The sequence below is a fragment of the Camelus dromedarius genome, chromosome 15, assembly GCF_036321535.1.
Source record: "Camelus dromedarius isolate mCamDro1 chromosome 15, mCamDro1.pat, whole genome shotgun sequence".
NCBI classification, from domain to species: Eukaryota; Metazoa; Chordata; class Mammalia; order Artiodactyla; family Camelidae; genus Camelus; species Camelus dromedarius.
The window spans coordinates 36,089,259-36,104,913 of NC_087450.1; the positions used below are offsets into that span (position 1 = coordinate 36,089,259).

Genomic DNA, 15,655 nt, shown 5'->3' on the forward strand with positions numbered 1-15,655 from the left:
CTGTTCGACCAGCCCCTGCTTCCCAGACACCCTGCTCACATGAATGCACTCACCCCCTGCCCCGCCCAGTGATGGTTCTAATCCTTAGGCCAGAACAGCTCCACCTACCAGTTTATTAAAGGGCAGCATTTTCCCTCGTGATCCTCGTTAACCTGAGGGGCTGTGAGGGACGTGCCTCTTGCCTCAGCTGCTGGTTTCCCTGGTAACTGATGAGCCAACCTGGTGTCAGTTCCCCCTATAGATTGTAGCCTCCTTCTCCCCGGGTAGTGAAGGCTGTTGCCATGTCCTGCCCGCCATCTGTTGCACATACTGGGGTGTTGCTCCAGGACCTTGCTTCCGATGTGTAAAATCCCCTGTCCAATAAACCACTGACGTCTCTCTCCGGCCTCTTGCTTCGGTCTCAAGGCTGGGCAGCTACAAGGCTTGCAGCCCAGCACTACTACCTCATAGAACTTTTGAGAGGATTAAATGAAATTATACCTGGAAAAAAACAGTTACTGGCAAATTTGTAAGTGCTAAATAAATGTTAGCTACTAAGGAGATGACCGCAGCTCTGGCCCAGTCCAGTGGCTCCCATCCCAGGTCTACAGCAGAATTATCTGAGATGTTTGTTGTTTTTTTTTTCCAAAAATACTCAAGCCCAGACCCAGCTGCAGACATTCTGAATTAATTGGTCTGGGGTGGGGTCCAGTTTAGGTACAGCTAAAGAATTAACCAGGTGATTCTGGTGTGCAGCCAAGGTTGAAACCCACTGGCTTAGGAGGTCCAAGGATAAGGCCAGAGACCAGGAATCTATCACTGGCTAAATACCAGGCAGATGGTAAACAGAGAAGAAAACTCAAAATACTACAGTAAGGTTTTTAAAAGAAGTTTGAAAAACGACATCTCTTATCAATTAGCAAGTGTGTGGTTGCTACAAAAGATAAGAGTGACCGCCCTAACTGAAATGAAGCAGTCCATACGGCCTGATGAGAGTCTTAGAGTTCTCGCCTGTCCTAAGGGCTAGGGAGATGTAGCGCCAGGGCTGAAAGAGGGGAAAACACGCCCAGATTAACAAGGGGGCAGTCATTTAATGCAGAAATCCAGTTAACATAAAGAGACAGGCTGAACGACAGATAGGACTTCAAGCAATACTGCATAGTGTTACAGATTCGCTCTTCCACGGTTGATTGGGTTTTCTTATGATTTTTGATTCCAGTACAAGGACGGGGAAGAGACTTCAATTAAAAATAAATACATAAGGCAGCAACAGAAGAATCTCCCTGTGACAAGGAACATCCACAAGTAATGCACAAGTATTTGGTGCTGACACAACAAGACACCATTAGGACAAGTTCTGAAGGTGCTGCATTAAAATTGAACAGGCATGGTATGATGACAAGAAAATTACACTTGCTTTGTTAGGAGTCCTTTTGCCAATAGAAACGACACTCGGGGAATTGTTATATACAAACTTTCTGAAATAAACAGCAATCATACAAATGTTTCCACTGCGGTTTCCTTTTTTTCTTTAAAACCCAGAAATGTTCCATAGCACTGCTCCCCATGCCTCAGAGTCAAAGCATAAAGAGTCATTAAAGCACTTGAACACTTGAATCCACAGTCGTCTTGTCCTTAGAAAGGTATGGAGGTTTTGCATGATTTGATATCAGTCATCCAGAAGGGGCTGGCAGGCAACAGGCTGGAATGTAAAAGACCGTTTTGTTTTGTGCTTGGGGTCCTGACTCGAACTCCGGTCTGACCCCTTTAAGAGTCATCTGCACTGTAGACTGGCCACCGAGCTGTGAACTTGAGTGAGGACAGTCATACCGTGGAGTCCCTGCCTGACTTTAGATGTGCGATCTTGGTCCGGCTGATAAATGGGTAAGCGATGCAGAGACCTCCAGCTGTCACAATAAAGCCTAGACTGCACCAGGCACAAAAGATAGACCAGCTGTAGCCGTGCTCCACGTCATCAGGCAGGCTGTAAATCAGCTTGGGGAGCCGGTTCAGATCATAGGAGATGCTGGCGGCGTAAGTGCAGAGGGAAATGGTGCAAAATATTCCTATAAATAATACAAAGAGAGCAGAATGATCGGTTACAGTCCTGCCTGCTACACGCCAAATGCCAGACAGGCCTTTGTGACAGTCAGATCAACGGACGAGATGATCAGTCCAGACACTGGCAAAACCTTTACAGCCCAGACTGAATGCGAGGTTCCAGAGATACAGGAGTGAAAGAGACAGAGGGGAAAATTCTGATAACTTGAATTATTCAGAATTATCTTGATTAAATGGTATGTATATTTGAATTGTGTTTTTTTTTATTCTTAAAAATGACTTGGTAAAAATTTTAATTATTTTTAAGGGGAAAAAATCTTCTATAATCACTGAAACCTATTACAAATGATTTTCATTTCCCTTTGTTCTACACCTGAGTTGACACCGTTTTAGACAGTTGTAGTCATCATACAAAGTCTGCTTTCTTTTTTAATAACCATTATCATTAGTATTTATCATGTTGCCCATGACAAATGTCTGAAATGAATTTTTACAAGTTTTTTTAAGGCACAGCACCTGGCACATTCTAGGGCCTCAAAAATCTTTTTTTAAATAAATGAATAAAAGATTTTAAATAATATAAATTAAAGCCAGGAAGTTGGAATTAATGTAAAATAGCTGACATCATACATTTCAAGATCATATAATTCATCCATTCAGAATGTAGGTAATTTGGGTGGCATAAGGAAAAGAGACAGACCTCAAATTTTACTTTTTTATACCAACACATTATGTATAATCATCCTTTCAGAACACTAAAATCAGCATTCTGATTTTAAAAAAAAATGCTTCAAAAGCCCAAAATGGAAAAAAAAAAAAAGGACACTATGAACTTATCTACGAAACAGAAACAGACTCGCAGACTTAGTAAACAGTCCTATAGTTACCAGGGAAAGGGGGTGGTAGGGGATAAATTTGGGAGTTTGAGATTTACAAATGTTAGCCACTATATATAAAAATAATTTTTAAAAAGTTTCTTTTGTATAGCACAAGGAACTATGTTCAATATCTTGTAATAACCTTTAATGGAAAAAAAATGAAAATGAATATATGTATGTATAGGCATGACTGGGACACTGTGCTGTGCACCGGAGATTGACACATTGTAACTGACTGTACTTCAATTAAAAAAACAAAAACAAAAAACGCAGGATTTTTAGTACTCAAGGATGTAGATGTTTCTATTTCACCCTCAGTGGGCATGTGATCACAATGAAGCAGTTGCTGAGCTGAAGACGCGTGATAAATACAAAAACCAGCACCCAGTCAAGTATTGGAACATCCGGCTCTGTCTCAAGTCGTACGCATCTCTTTTTCATACTTTGGTTTATCCCCATGAACAATGGAGGTTACATCTACTGGCTGGAAAATTGCTTTGGTAACCTTAGGGATCTTAGCAGCATCTCCATAGGAAACAGAAACATAGATTTGGGGACTGAAAAGAGAGGGCTCGAAGTAACAGACCCCCCTACCCCTTTTTCATAGAGCTTTGGGGATCAGAAACACTAGCAGAAAAACAAACTCAAAACAGGCAGCAACCGGGAGGAAATAAAGGTGACCTCAATGCTATTTTTTAAGTGCTAGAATTCTGCCTACACTCAAATCATACAAGGGCACACTGCCTGAATCTTTTTCAAAATGTGCATTTAGAAAAGAAATGTTTTAAATGAAAAGGACAGTTGATCTGAGGCAATATGATACTTCCTAACTCTTTGCCTAATGCTATTTTAAACTCTAAAGTGATTCTGTTTTTCTAAAGAGGATAAAACATTGTCTCCTGACTTCTTGCTTTATTATTAGATTATTCTTGGATTATTACAGTAAACATAACACTTTTTGAGTTCTCCAAAGAAAGATCATGATGGAAAGAATTATTTCATAAAGGAATGGTCCAGTCAAAAAAAGAATACTCCTGTGCTTTTTTCAAATTTTGTGAAGAGCAAACGTTCTTACATCTACGTGAATATTTTCACTGGCACCAAAACACAGAAAGCATTTATATACAAACGAGGTCCTTCTAATGAATGCTGGTAACAGAACAACAAGCCAGTTAGAAAAAACTGATCTCTGGAGCATTAACAGGTAAAAGAATATCGGAACAATGACTTGTTCACAGGAAAAACAACTCTATTCTACATTTAACTGCCTGCACACGGCTGAATACCTAAAAGCAAGGCTTTTTACAAATAATGAGGTTTTACTGACCTCTGAAATTTTGAGTTCAAACTAAGACTTTTAAGCATCCTTTGATGTCCAAATGCATTGGGCTGGGATGCAGGGAATACATATTCTGGTCCCCAGATCTATTACTAATCACTGTGTGACCTTGAAGTTAACCCAACCTCTCTGAACCTCATCTAGGGAAAAAAATGGGGGACTTGGTTCCTGAAGTCCCTTGCAGTGTCAAATTTCTGTGACTCTGTTACCCAAAATATGGCAAGAATAGAGCAAGAACATTTCCCAAAATAGGAGTGAATCTAGTACTCAATATTATGCAGCTAAAAACAAAATTGAATGTCATGGATTTTTCTTTCTGCACAAACTCCTTTTGATTTTATCCTCAACATTTGTTCTTTTAGCACCTCTCCCCTGCCCACTCCATAAAACTGCTTTTGGTGAAATGAATGTTAACATAACAATCCCAGTTCATACTGAATAGAAAAAGATTAAGAAAAGACTTAACCTGAGAATTTAACCTCAGGATGACCTTCTCTGCCCTCAGTGTCCTGAGTAGCTGTGCTTTCCCAGAGCACTTGGTTTGTGCTGATGTCACGGACACTGTGAATGACGTCACTAACAAAATGTCTTTCCTTGACCGAGTTGCCAGAGAGCTGAAACTCCCCTAAAGCTACATTAGTGGCCCACCAGGGGCACAAATAGGGGACTTCATGGCATGCTTTTTGGCTACTAATCTCACCTTTGGCTCCATCTTGCCTTGCAAACCTGATTGCTCCTTTGTCTTATTTATATTACTTATTTGTATTTATTTTATCTTGAAATAATATATACAGCTCTGTGTGGCTTAAGTTCTTTTTGGAATAAGGCATTGTCAAATCTTGATGAAAACCTGCTTTATTTCCTGCTGCCTTTACTCTCTCAGGAGAGGGAGGAGGTGATGGAGGAGGTACCATGAGCTGGAAATATGCCCTCTGTCTGCCCCGCCCCCTTCCCACAAAAGCCTCCGGAGGCTGGTCTTTAGTGACATGTTTTCTCCCTGCAAGATACTCTTGAAGTGGCTCTGGGGGATAGGAAAGCAAAGATGAACGAAAGAGCATATCTAAGAGTTCCCCTCTCCAGACCCTCACATCGTAAGGAGGTGTGACCCCTCTTATTTGTGGGATGGGCAGGACTGTTTCTAATTATTACAAAGAAACGTAAAAAGAGGAGACAAAGCACCATTTCCAACGTATGCAACAAGCTTTTGTAAAACAGACCTAACCCATTCAAGATACCTTAAAGAGGGGAAAGAAAAACCCTTCTAACTTTGAAGGCACTAAGAAAAAGTGTTTTTTAAAGGATGAAAACATCTCAGCTGCAGCCAGGTGAGCAGTCTCAGGGCAGCTTTGATGCTGTGGAGCTCTATTTTGGTTCCCTGTGCACAGTCCTCATGTCTATTAGTTTGCTCTGGCTGCCGTAACAAAGCAGCCCAGACTGGGTGGTAGAGACAACAGAAGTTCACTGTCTCACAGTTCTGGAGGCTGGAAAGTGAGACCAAGGTCCTGGTGGGGCTGGTTTCCTCCAAGGCCTTTCTCCTTGGCTTACAGACGGTGGTGGTCCTCTCCCTGTACCTTCACATGGCCCCCCCTCTGTAACCACCTGCGTCTGAAATTCCTCTTCTTATAAGGACACCAGTCATGCTGAATTAGTCCACCCTAAGGGCCTCATTTAGACTTAATCATCTCTTTAAAGGCCTTATCTCCAAATACAGTCACATCCCAAGGTACTAGGGGTTAGAATTTCATCACATGAATGCAGAGTGGGGCACGATTCAGCTGATAACATCATGGGGAGGAGGAGTCAGTGTATGAAGTATATTTCTATTCCGTTTATAGGCCTAAGCAAGATTTTACTATTTTAATGTTAATCAGTTATTCAAGAGTTATTTATCAAGCATCTACTATGTCCCAGACCCAACTGTGACCTTCTTAGAGGTAGCTGAGTTTAGTAAGCTCTTGTTGGTCACAGCCATCATTGGTTTGACATTGATGTGATCAGGAACCCCAAGTGTTCTTTCCACTCAACTGTGCAGTGTGCATCTCAGGGAAAAGCAGTGGAGACCTCCCGGACTTCCTGTAAGTCCCACACAGAGTCTAATAGTGCCGAGGACATGGAGGCAGCAAAACTACTGAACAAAACTGAGTTCTGCGATACGGTAAGTTCTACACAGCCAAGAACCAGTGCATCCCGTATTGCTTCCTGTAGGATTTACCTGGAAAGCAAGTTCTCTCAGATAAAGTTGCATTTTTGTCAGTAGCAATCTTACAAAATATGGGATGAGGGCATGACAACATAAGGCACTAGCCTTGCATTCCAAAAGTTCAAAGTCGAATTAATAGTCCTTCCTGAAAATCCACGAGGAGAGAGGTCACCTCTCCTCCCTTCTCCTCTTAGGCGTTGCCTGCCCCTTTGCTTCTCCCCTGACCAGCAGGAGTTCCCTGGGGCTGCTACCCTTGATACTCTTCAGCCCGCGTGCTGGCACCAGGGGAAAGGGTTTCCTAAGTCCCAGACTCAGTCCTGGCTATTGCGGGTAGCATCTTCAAAAGGGTGAATAATTACTGGTTCTATAGAGCTCTGTATGCAGCTACTTTTCTTATAAAATATTAAAAGGTTTTCTGCCAGTATTCTTAATTAGAAGATACCGTGATATCAGAGAATTACGGGACCGGAAGGGATATTTTCGAATCAGGACAGAAGTAAATGTATGCTGCCCTCCCAGATCATCAACCTAATTTCCTTCCCTAAAATCTTCACGGTGCCCATGGCCAGCTGATACGATATAATTAGGGTAACTCGGCCCAGTCTTCTGACCGCCCTCCTTTGATATGCTTGAAAGGCAGAAAGGGGTGGAAGTGGCTTCACCCTGGTTAGCCTGCTTGATAAATAACGTAGCTGTAACGCCCAAAGGCATAAACATTGATTTTTTTTCCCACTCCTTCAAAAGACGGTCTGCCCATCATTCTGGTCTCTTTGCAATTTCAGGAAAAAAAATGCCTCACGCTACTTTTCACACAGATTTCTCAAAAAGCTATTCCTAAGTTGCCTTCGCTAAATGACTGGGCAGGACTAATGAGACAGACAAACCTTAAAAAAAAAAATCGAATACAAAATCCACACTCTGCAATTCTTAAATTCAAAAAACATCTGCTCGTTTTCTGAAAGATTGCAGCCAACTCACTGAGTGGCAAATCCTGACCTGACATGACATGAGGCTATTTATAGTCCTTATTGATCTCGCTCAGTGTGAATATTCATATGTTTTGCTACAGAAATGTTAAAGTATTTGATTTTAGACCCTGTTTGGGGTGTTAGATAACATGGACTGTATGCACTATATTACCTTTCTAAAATAAATTCCAAGATGCACCTGGCCTCAAGGGTTTCAGATATGTCTTTAAGGACCTGTAGTTTTAGGTCATAATCTATGGATAACTTAGATAATTTAATACATCTACAAAGGAGTCTTTTCTTTTTTTAATATAATATATTGAAGTAAAACAAAGGATTGCCTAACATGGGTGTTCCCCTTCCCTGAGCTTTGCTGGGACAGCCTGGGCTGGTCTCCTTCTCTGCTGCCCCAAAGGCCCTCCCCCATCAGCCGTGGTCACTCAGGGCACAGCCTGTGAAGGGGAATGGCAGTCCCCAACAAGGGAGGACCAAGCTTCTTCCAATTTTTGAGACTCCTAGTATATTAAAAGATTATTTAAACCCTACAAGGGAGACATAAAAATTGGATTTAAAAATGTTTGCATTGAATAAATGAACCCTTTAAAATATTTATGTTTATAACCTATAATAAGCCATCATGATCACAATGGCAATCTCATAGAAGGCATCACTTAAAGTTGATGGAGATATGCACTCACAGGGCCTGAAAGCAGTGTAGTCTGGGAATGGGCAGCCCCTTCCCGCTAGGTGACGAGTCTTATTCCCTCAGTCCTCTGTGGAAGCCTCTGTGATGCTCGGGGTGAAACCTCACAGGACATGAAGTCAAAGGGCTACATCTGGGGCCCTTGAGGGATGTCCTCTGGCTGAAAGACCCCTGAGAGGCCCCAGGGACTAGGACTGAGAACTGACAGTCAGCAGCCCTGCTGCTCTGCGGGAGGGTAACCAAGGGCTGTCTGTGCGCAGTAAGGCAGAAGGAGAGAGAGTGTTTTCCACTGAGCATCTTAAACTGTCACATCACTGATGATCTTCAATGAAGGTTTGGCTAATAAATTCAGGTAGAGAATGAAGATGCCGGCGCATTAGAAGAGGCTAAGTTTAGCCTCAGAAATCTGTGGGAGTGACACCGACGAGAGCTGATGAAGACACTTGTGCTTAATTAAAATACATTCTTTTAACCCTGATTTGCTCTCAACTCCGCTGCTACACAGGAAGGTCCTTCTGCTTATTTATCTCAGTCTGTGGATTAACATGGTTATTTCAGTGTTTACAAAGGGAAGGGGAAAGGAAAGGGGTTATTTGTAGTAGCAGAAATGAAACAAACCTCCCTAAATCCCACAGGAAGGGAACACAACACAGCAAATCCACTCCATGGAAGAACACGCAGCTACTAAAAGCTATTAAAAACCAAATACAGAACAACACATGAGGAATGCTTGTGGTTACGATGCTAAATGGAAGCCCAGAAAACTACATACTTTCCATGTGATGATGGCTGCAAACATTTTTTCCTTTTCTTTTTTTTTTAAATTGAACTACAGTTGATTTACAATGTTTCAGGTGTACAGCAAAATAATTCAGTTATATACATATATTCTTTTTCAGATTCTTTTCCATTATAAGTTACTACAAGATACTAAATACAGTTCCCTGTGCTATATAGTAGGTCCTTGTTGATTTCTTTTCTTTTGTTGGTTTTTTTGTTTTGTTTGAGTGTGTGTGTGTGTGTGTGTGTGTTTTATGAGACAAAACATTTGGGTAAGATTTGGTCCAGAATAAGGAAAAAATTTTAACAACCTAATTTTTCAGGTGGTGGGATCTAGAAATGGATTTCTCCTTTATTCCAAAAACAATGTTGTTTGGGCAATCAAAAGCAAAAAAAAAACAAAAAAAAAATGTTGTGTCCATTGGTCCTTCTGGACTGGTTATCAAACTTCAGGTTTATAAGTTTGGGGTGCTTCAGGGGTGGCTGTGGTTTTTGCTACTATGGCTATTGTTCTGCTTGTTTCGCTTTTGTTTACCTAAATTGCACCGGGACTTTTGATGATAAATCCTGCTGAGCCATGAGCTAGTCCGGCCCAGACTAGCTAGTCTCTTCCTCTCTCCCTCTCTCCCTTACAGTCCGCAGATGGATCAAGAATGAGCTGAGCAGGGGAAGGTGGGACTGGCTGAAGGAACTCAGCACCTGGGTCTCCCCTGAGCCCACCCAAGACTGAACTCCCCCCTCCTCCTTTTATTTAAAACCAAACCAGCCCCTCCTCCTTCCAGGGAACACTCACTAAGCCTGGCTTTTATGGTCCTGTGATTTATTTTAATGCCAACAATTGTTTTCTGTCTAAGAGCATCCTAAATTATTCATGCATTACCCATATTAAAAGTGTCTTTAAAAACAACTCCTACTGAGGATTTCCTCTTGTCTGGCCCTCAGCAACTTTCATATTCCTGATCGGAGAGTGCGGTGTGCGGTCTTTCCAGTGAATCTGCACTTCTTTGATGTATGGGAGGACAAGAGTCAGGAAAACGGGCGCTCCACTAATAAAGGGAGGGAAGAAGGTGGGGTGGGGGGGATTGCTCATGACCATTAAGCTTAAAGAAATCCCCTGGGCAGCACAGGCCTCTCTGATTCTCTGCCAGCCTCGCCTGCTCCTTCTATAATTTGGATCTTAAATGAATCCTGTATGCGGGCACCCACCCAATGGTTGGTCTTGAGGGTACAAATCCTCCTCCAAACCTCAGGAACCAGAATGTTAGCCTCCCTGTGCTGCAGTCCTCCAGCCTCTGTGTATTCACCCAAATCTGGAGAACTTTAGCTGGTACTCTGCTGCAGCATTTCATGTGACTTCTGAATGCTCTGTGGGGATGATTACAATGACCAGCCACATTCCAGTCTGTTGCCCATGACAGTGCCATCTCATGGGCATGACAGGAGTGGACAGGATGAGAAGGAAGGGCCCCTGTCCCAGAAGTGGGTTACTGAGGCAGATGGGGTGCCAACCAGAAGGCAAGGTGCCTTCTCCCTGTCAGCCCTGAAGGACAGAGAAAATGGTTCCAGCCCGAGGGGTGCGGCCACCTCCCATCAACGTGGGTCTGAGGGAGTGACCAGGACAGTGAGAAGGGCTAGAAAACCCAGTTGTGGTAACCTGAGTAACAGAACCGCAGGGGAGCAGAAATAAGCTTACTCCAAATGGCCACCCCGCTAGAGTAATCTGACTTCTGCTACTGAGAATGCTTTGTGAAACTGTCATCTGGGCACTCACTAATCACTAACACACTGACATTCCGCGAAGGAGCAGGAGGAGAGATTTCCTCCCTGCAGCCACCTTCAGTCAGTGTCAGCCAGAGACCCAGCTCCTGACTCCTTCTCAGACAAAACTGTCCTTGACCGGCTAATCAGGAAGACCACGGTCATGTCCCCACATGCCCCGGCCAATCTCCTGCTTTAAGATCAGGTCATTCTTCTGCTTAAGACCTTCTGGTGGCTTCCATCACCCTCAGATTAAAATCCAAGCCACCTCCTGCTTCTCCACCCCATGTGATACTGTCCTTTGCTTCCCTGCTCTCTGGCCACACTGCTTGTCTTTCTGTGGCTCAAAACACATACACTGACCCATCCCTGCCTTAGGGCTGGGAGCACACCCCGCCATGTGGAATAGGGTCCCCTGTTCCAACTCCTTTACCTTCCTCACAGCTTTTATCACTTCCACTAATTATTGTTTGTGTCTCCCTACAACAGAAACGGAGGAGTATTCTGTCTGTCTTAATCCTTGTACGTCTAAGGACATAGAGCAGAGCCTGGTTCATTGTAAGCCCTCAAAAAATATCTGTGGAGGGAAATGAATGAATGTCCTGTGTGTACAAATGACCCCAACGACATCATCACTCCGAGTGGACTCTGAGTTGACTTTCAGCCCAGGGGGCTGGGCTGCGCTGAGCTAGCCCCCTCTCCCTCCTCCAGGGCTCCTGATAAGCAGTGCCCTGTGTTGGCCCAGAGTCCAGGCCAAGGCTGGGGGCACAGCACGGGACAGAAAAATCAGAGCTGGCTCATAGGGAGAGTAAACCCAAGATACTTCCATCTAACCTTGTAATGGGCCACAAGGGGGAAAATCAAGGCTGCATTTTTAACACTGTTGTTTTCTTTAAAGTCTGCGTTACCTACCAAAGCCAAACGACCCTCTGGTCACTTTTCTCACAAGCAAAAAGTAAATGAACGGAGAGAGAACAAAGTGAAGATAGCTGCAGGCGCGGCGAACCTCCCTCTTGCGGGGAGAGGTGCGGAGGCCTTCTGCGTACCTGTCATGAGGAAAAGGAGTCCGGCCACGTGCTGGGTCAGGCTCTCCTCCCAGAAGAAGCTGACGGTGGCCACAATGCAGCCGCAGAGCAGGACGGCGACAGCCATGCCCAGGAAGCCGGCAGTGATTCTTCTTAAATCTAATCTCAAAACACAAACATTTCGCAAAAGTCAGCGGAAGAAAATTAGAGAATTTTGAAAATTAGAGAATGAAGCGCCCTGTAGACATGGCAAAAATTAGTAAGTTCCGTGAACAGACGCAGGGTCTCTGGGGCCAGGGTGATTTAGGAAATTCTCTTCCCAGGTATTTCACACAGGTAAAGATGGGGTGTTAACAAATTGAGGGGTCAACTTCTACCCTCCCTGAGTCCATGGACAAGTCCACACCCAGTAGGAAACAGACCAGAGGACCACACAAGGGTGAACTTGGGTAACAGAGAGCAAGTTACTCAGCAAACTGAGAGTGAGGAAGGTTTGCCAAATATCTTTATCATCCTTAAAAGAGCAACAGAAATGTAGGTTACCACCACTGTTGTGGCTGTAATTAATCTGATTTGGGGTGAAAAGCCTCAAAAGTGAGCTACAGTGAAATATGGTTTTACCTGCACACCCAGGATGCCAATTATTTTATTTTTCAGTTCTATTGACTCCTGTCTATTTTCAAAAGAGACATGAGAAAGTGAAGGCAATTGTAACCGAAATAGGGCCCAAGATGCACACATAAGACAGCTCTCATAAATACTGTCTCTCCTTAAACACAGGGCCTACAACCCAAGCACCCAAATACCCAGGCTAAGGAAGGACTGTTCCCACGGGCCAAGCCCCACTGTGTACCCAACCATCAAGTTTGGTTTATCACAAAAACACAACTGTGATCACTGGGCCAGGAACCCAGCCCCTGGCCCTCATCTTCAAGGCCACACCAAGAGCTGGACTGCCTACCTATTCCTGGGTACACCTCTCCTCTGACTGCCCACCCTCCTGCCATTTTATTTTTTCTATTTCCCTTTTTGGGGAACAAAGCTAATTTTTAAAATTGTGACCTAAATTTGTATGACCCTCCTGAAAGCAACAGATCCTAAACATAAGTCTGCCTCTGAGGCCAGTCAACAGATCTGGGCAAGGTGGATCGTGGACATCTGGGCACACACGGAGCCCGGACCAGAGGCACACTCCACTGTGTGAGTGTGGGCTACCCTGCAAGGGTGCCGCCACCTCACTGTATGTTCCTGTGGCTCCCGGGTGACTCAGAGGTGATGGATAGAGAGGGTGGATGATGGTAGCTTCCAGTCCTGCCCTTGTCACACGTGGACCATCCCTTTCTTTTAAAGGGATTTCTCATCTCCAGCTCAGAGCATCTAAACTAAAGCAGGGCATCACAGCCTAGAAGAGGACGTGTAGACACTGCAGAGCTAGGAGTCGCGGGCACGGATCATTTAAAGGGGCTGTTTAATGTAAAGGTGTAAGTTGTTTTGAGACATCTAATACGATGTAAGTTCACCACCATTATCTCACAACCTCCTAAATTCCCTATGGTTCAAGTTTTATTTTCTATGGCCATTAAAAAGCAAAAGGTTCAGACATAACCCACGTGGGATTTGCATTAGTACCAGACATGTTAAGCTCATCTGGTAAACACAGTACAGATCACCACGTGTAACTTTCTTGGAAAGAGCCATGTATGAAACTGTAAGAAGCATCTCTCTCTGAGAACTTCAAAGAGGATTAAGAGAATGCTCAGTGCTGTCTTGCTGGGCAGGAACAGGGTACAAACTCTTAAAGAGATACGGTTCTTTTTCAGGACCCTGTGATGATCTTCTCTCACCTGACTAAAACCAGTGATTATGTGGCTTTTGGACCGATGATTAAGGCAACGAATGCCAAACATGCTCATAAAGAATTAAGACATAAGAGCACTGAGATGAGGTTCTAACTAAGATCTGCCAAGAAATGATCGTTAAGATCAGCCAGCAAGAAAGAATGTTCAGGAAGTTATACTCTTAAGAAATAAGCCACATTTTAGCCAATGACTTTCCACGTCCTAAATTAGAAACAATATTTCTAAAATTACACCACTGCTGTGGCAGTATCTTAAGAGCTCCCATTTACGTGTTTGAGATTCAAAATAGAGCCCTTTGATCTGCAGAGAGATTTACTTACAAAATGATTCTCTGCTTGGTTTCGCATAGTGACTTTGGTCACCAAACAAGATTGCTGACATCCTTGCTGCTTATTTCACTGGAAGATGACAATGTCCATTAGGGTAAACACTAAAAAGAATTAAGCCTGGTTTTTTTTCTTCTCTCTTGAATTATCTATCTCTAGGCGGCATATGAATCAACCGTTTTCAGGTAAATATCCACCCTCTTGGGTGTCACCTTTCATGTTCCTTTCTAGAGTTTCACATCTTCCTGACAGTGAAAAAGATAGTTCCTGCCATTGGGACATGGAAGTAACAGACACCCTCTGAGAAAATTACAACATACACTCATAAAGGTATCTTAGCAGAAATACCGAGGTCTGAGATAGACACAGTCACTAAAATGAATCTTGGATAAACAAAACAAAAATAAGAGCACCTGAGGTATAATCTCCATGGTTCACTAAGACAAGTGCCAAGTCACATCCTTGCAGCACATGGCTTGCTAGAGAAAAGGCTCCGGAGGTGGCCTGTGTACCTACTGATGCCACCGAGACAGATACGCTCGCTGCCCTGTCTCACAAAGCCCCACGTTTGATCTGTAAACAAGTGGTGACCACAGCTCAGTGAAATGACTCTGTGAGTCTCTGACCAGGTCGGATGGGGTCCCCGGAGGCCCACGTATGGTCAGCACAGCATCTTTCAGTCCAACCCTGAGAGGGCGGGTGGGAACACTTTTTGTTCAGAAAGACACCGTTTCCTCTCCAACTGTTTCCCAGAAATACTCACGAAGCAGGTGCCATTCATCTTGCTGTATTGTCTTGGTCAAGTTGAAAGGAATGTTCCGTAAGCGGATCGGCTGAGAAAAGTGGTACTTGATAGCTGTACATCGCTGTGCGATACCTGGAAGGAAATAAGAAATGTGACTTAATAGTCTGTGCATTTGTAACAGAACTCTGGAAACTGAAGGCAGGATAATGCATCCTGAGGGGGGAGGGGTTACTCATCTCTCTATTTCTCACATGAATAGAGGCAAATCAGAGCAGTAGATACCCAAAACATGCAATAATTTTTTAAAATTACGCTTCATTTTTGAATGTATTAAATGGGATCAAGATCTAAACTCCCCTAATTGTTTCTTCAACATTGAACTTGTATTAACTAAACACAAAACTCCTCAAGGAGAAAATGGCCTAAAAGTATACAGATGGTTGGAAGAGATTAGCTTAGAATTTTAAGTTAACACAGATAAATTTCATACATCTGAACTGGATCCAACATCAAACTCTCAAGTGGATTGAATCAAAAAGCTCATTAGGAAGTGTGTTATTTGGAAACCAGGAGACGTTTTTCCAAAAAAGACATCTTCCACACGGTGGATGAAGTGGTGATGAGGTCTGTGGAGAACCCACGAGAGCCTAACTAACCCTAGAGCAGCCGATGTAATTCCTTAATACAAAGTTTACTGCCCTGAATTCTAGGTCATAAGAGAAAGGGAAATATTGAAAGCAGAAAGGAGAAAGAAATTTTCCCCTCCCTTTTCCGGTTGTATGCACAATATTTTGAAACGGGCAAGTGTACCCACTGTTTTCTCTGGTATCTTCTCCTACCCTCCCTCCCAACCCATGCTTTTATTGCATAAATTAACACAGGCTTATTTTTCCCCTAAAGTCTTCTGAATCCCCTGAAAGTATCTATCCTCCCTTCAAATTAAAACAAAACAAAACATCTTTCTTTCATTGTAAGCCATCTTGGTCAGTTTGTATAAATGCAATCTGATTAATTTTTAAAGAGCGGTGAGTTAA

General features: G+C 43.3%; 2 protein-coding genes across 3 annotated transcripts in view; one reads left to right on the forward strand and one right to left on the reverse strand.

Moving 5' to 3' along the window:
* THUMPD2 (THUMP domain containing 2) overlaps positions 1-1,283 on the forward strand; it is a 55,523-nt gene extending 54,240 nt beyond the window's left edge. The window contains exon 12 of the transcript XR_010384216.1: positions 1,199-1,283. The gene's annotated coding sequence lies outside the window, so the exon portion shown is untranslated. The remainder of the gene's footprint in view (positions 1-1,198) is intronic.
* Positions 1,051-15,655, reverse strand: part of TMEM178A (transmembrane protein 178A) — a 141,930-nt gene continuing 127,325 nt past the window's right edge. For both annotated transcript variants that reach the window (XM_064494560.1, XM_031466881.2), the window contains exons 2-4: positions 14,640-14,753; positions 11,713-11,850; positions 1,051-2,045 (exon numbers count right to left, since the gene is read on the reverse strand). In XM_064494560.1, coding sequence (XP_064350630.1) covers positions 1,804-2,045; positions 11,713-11,850; positions 14,640-14,753 — 494 coding nt within the window. In that variant the 3' untranslated portion in view covers positions 1,051-1,803. The remainder of the gene's footprint in view (positions 2,046-11,712; positions 11,851-14,639; positions 14,754-15,655) is intronic.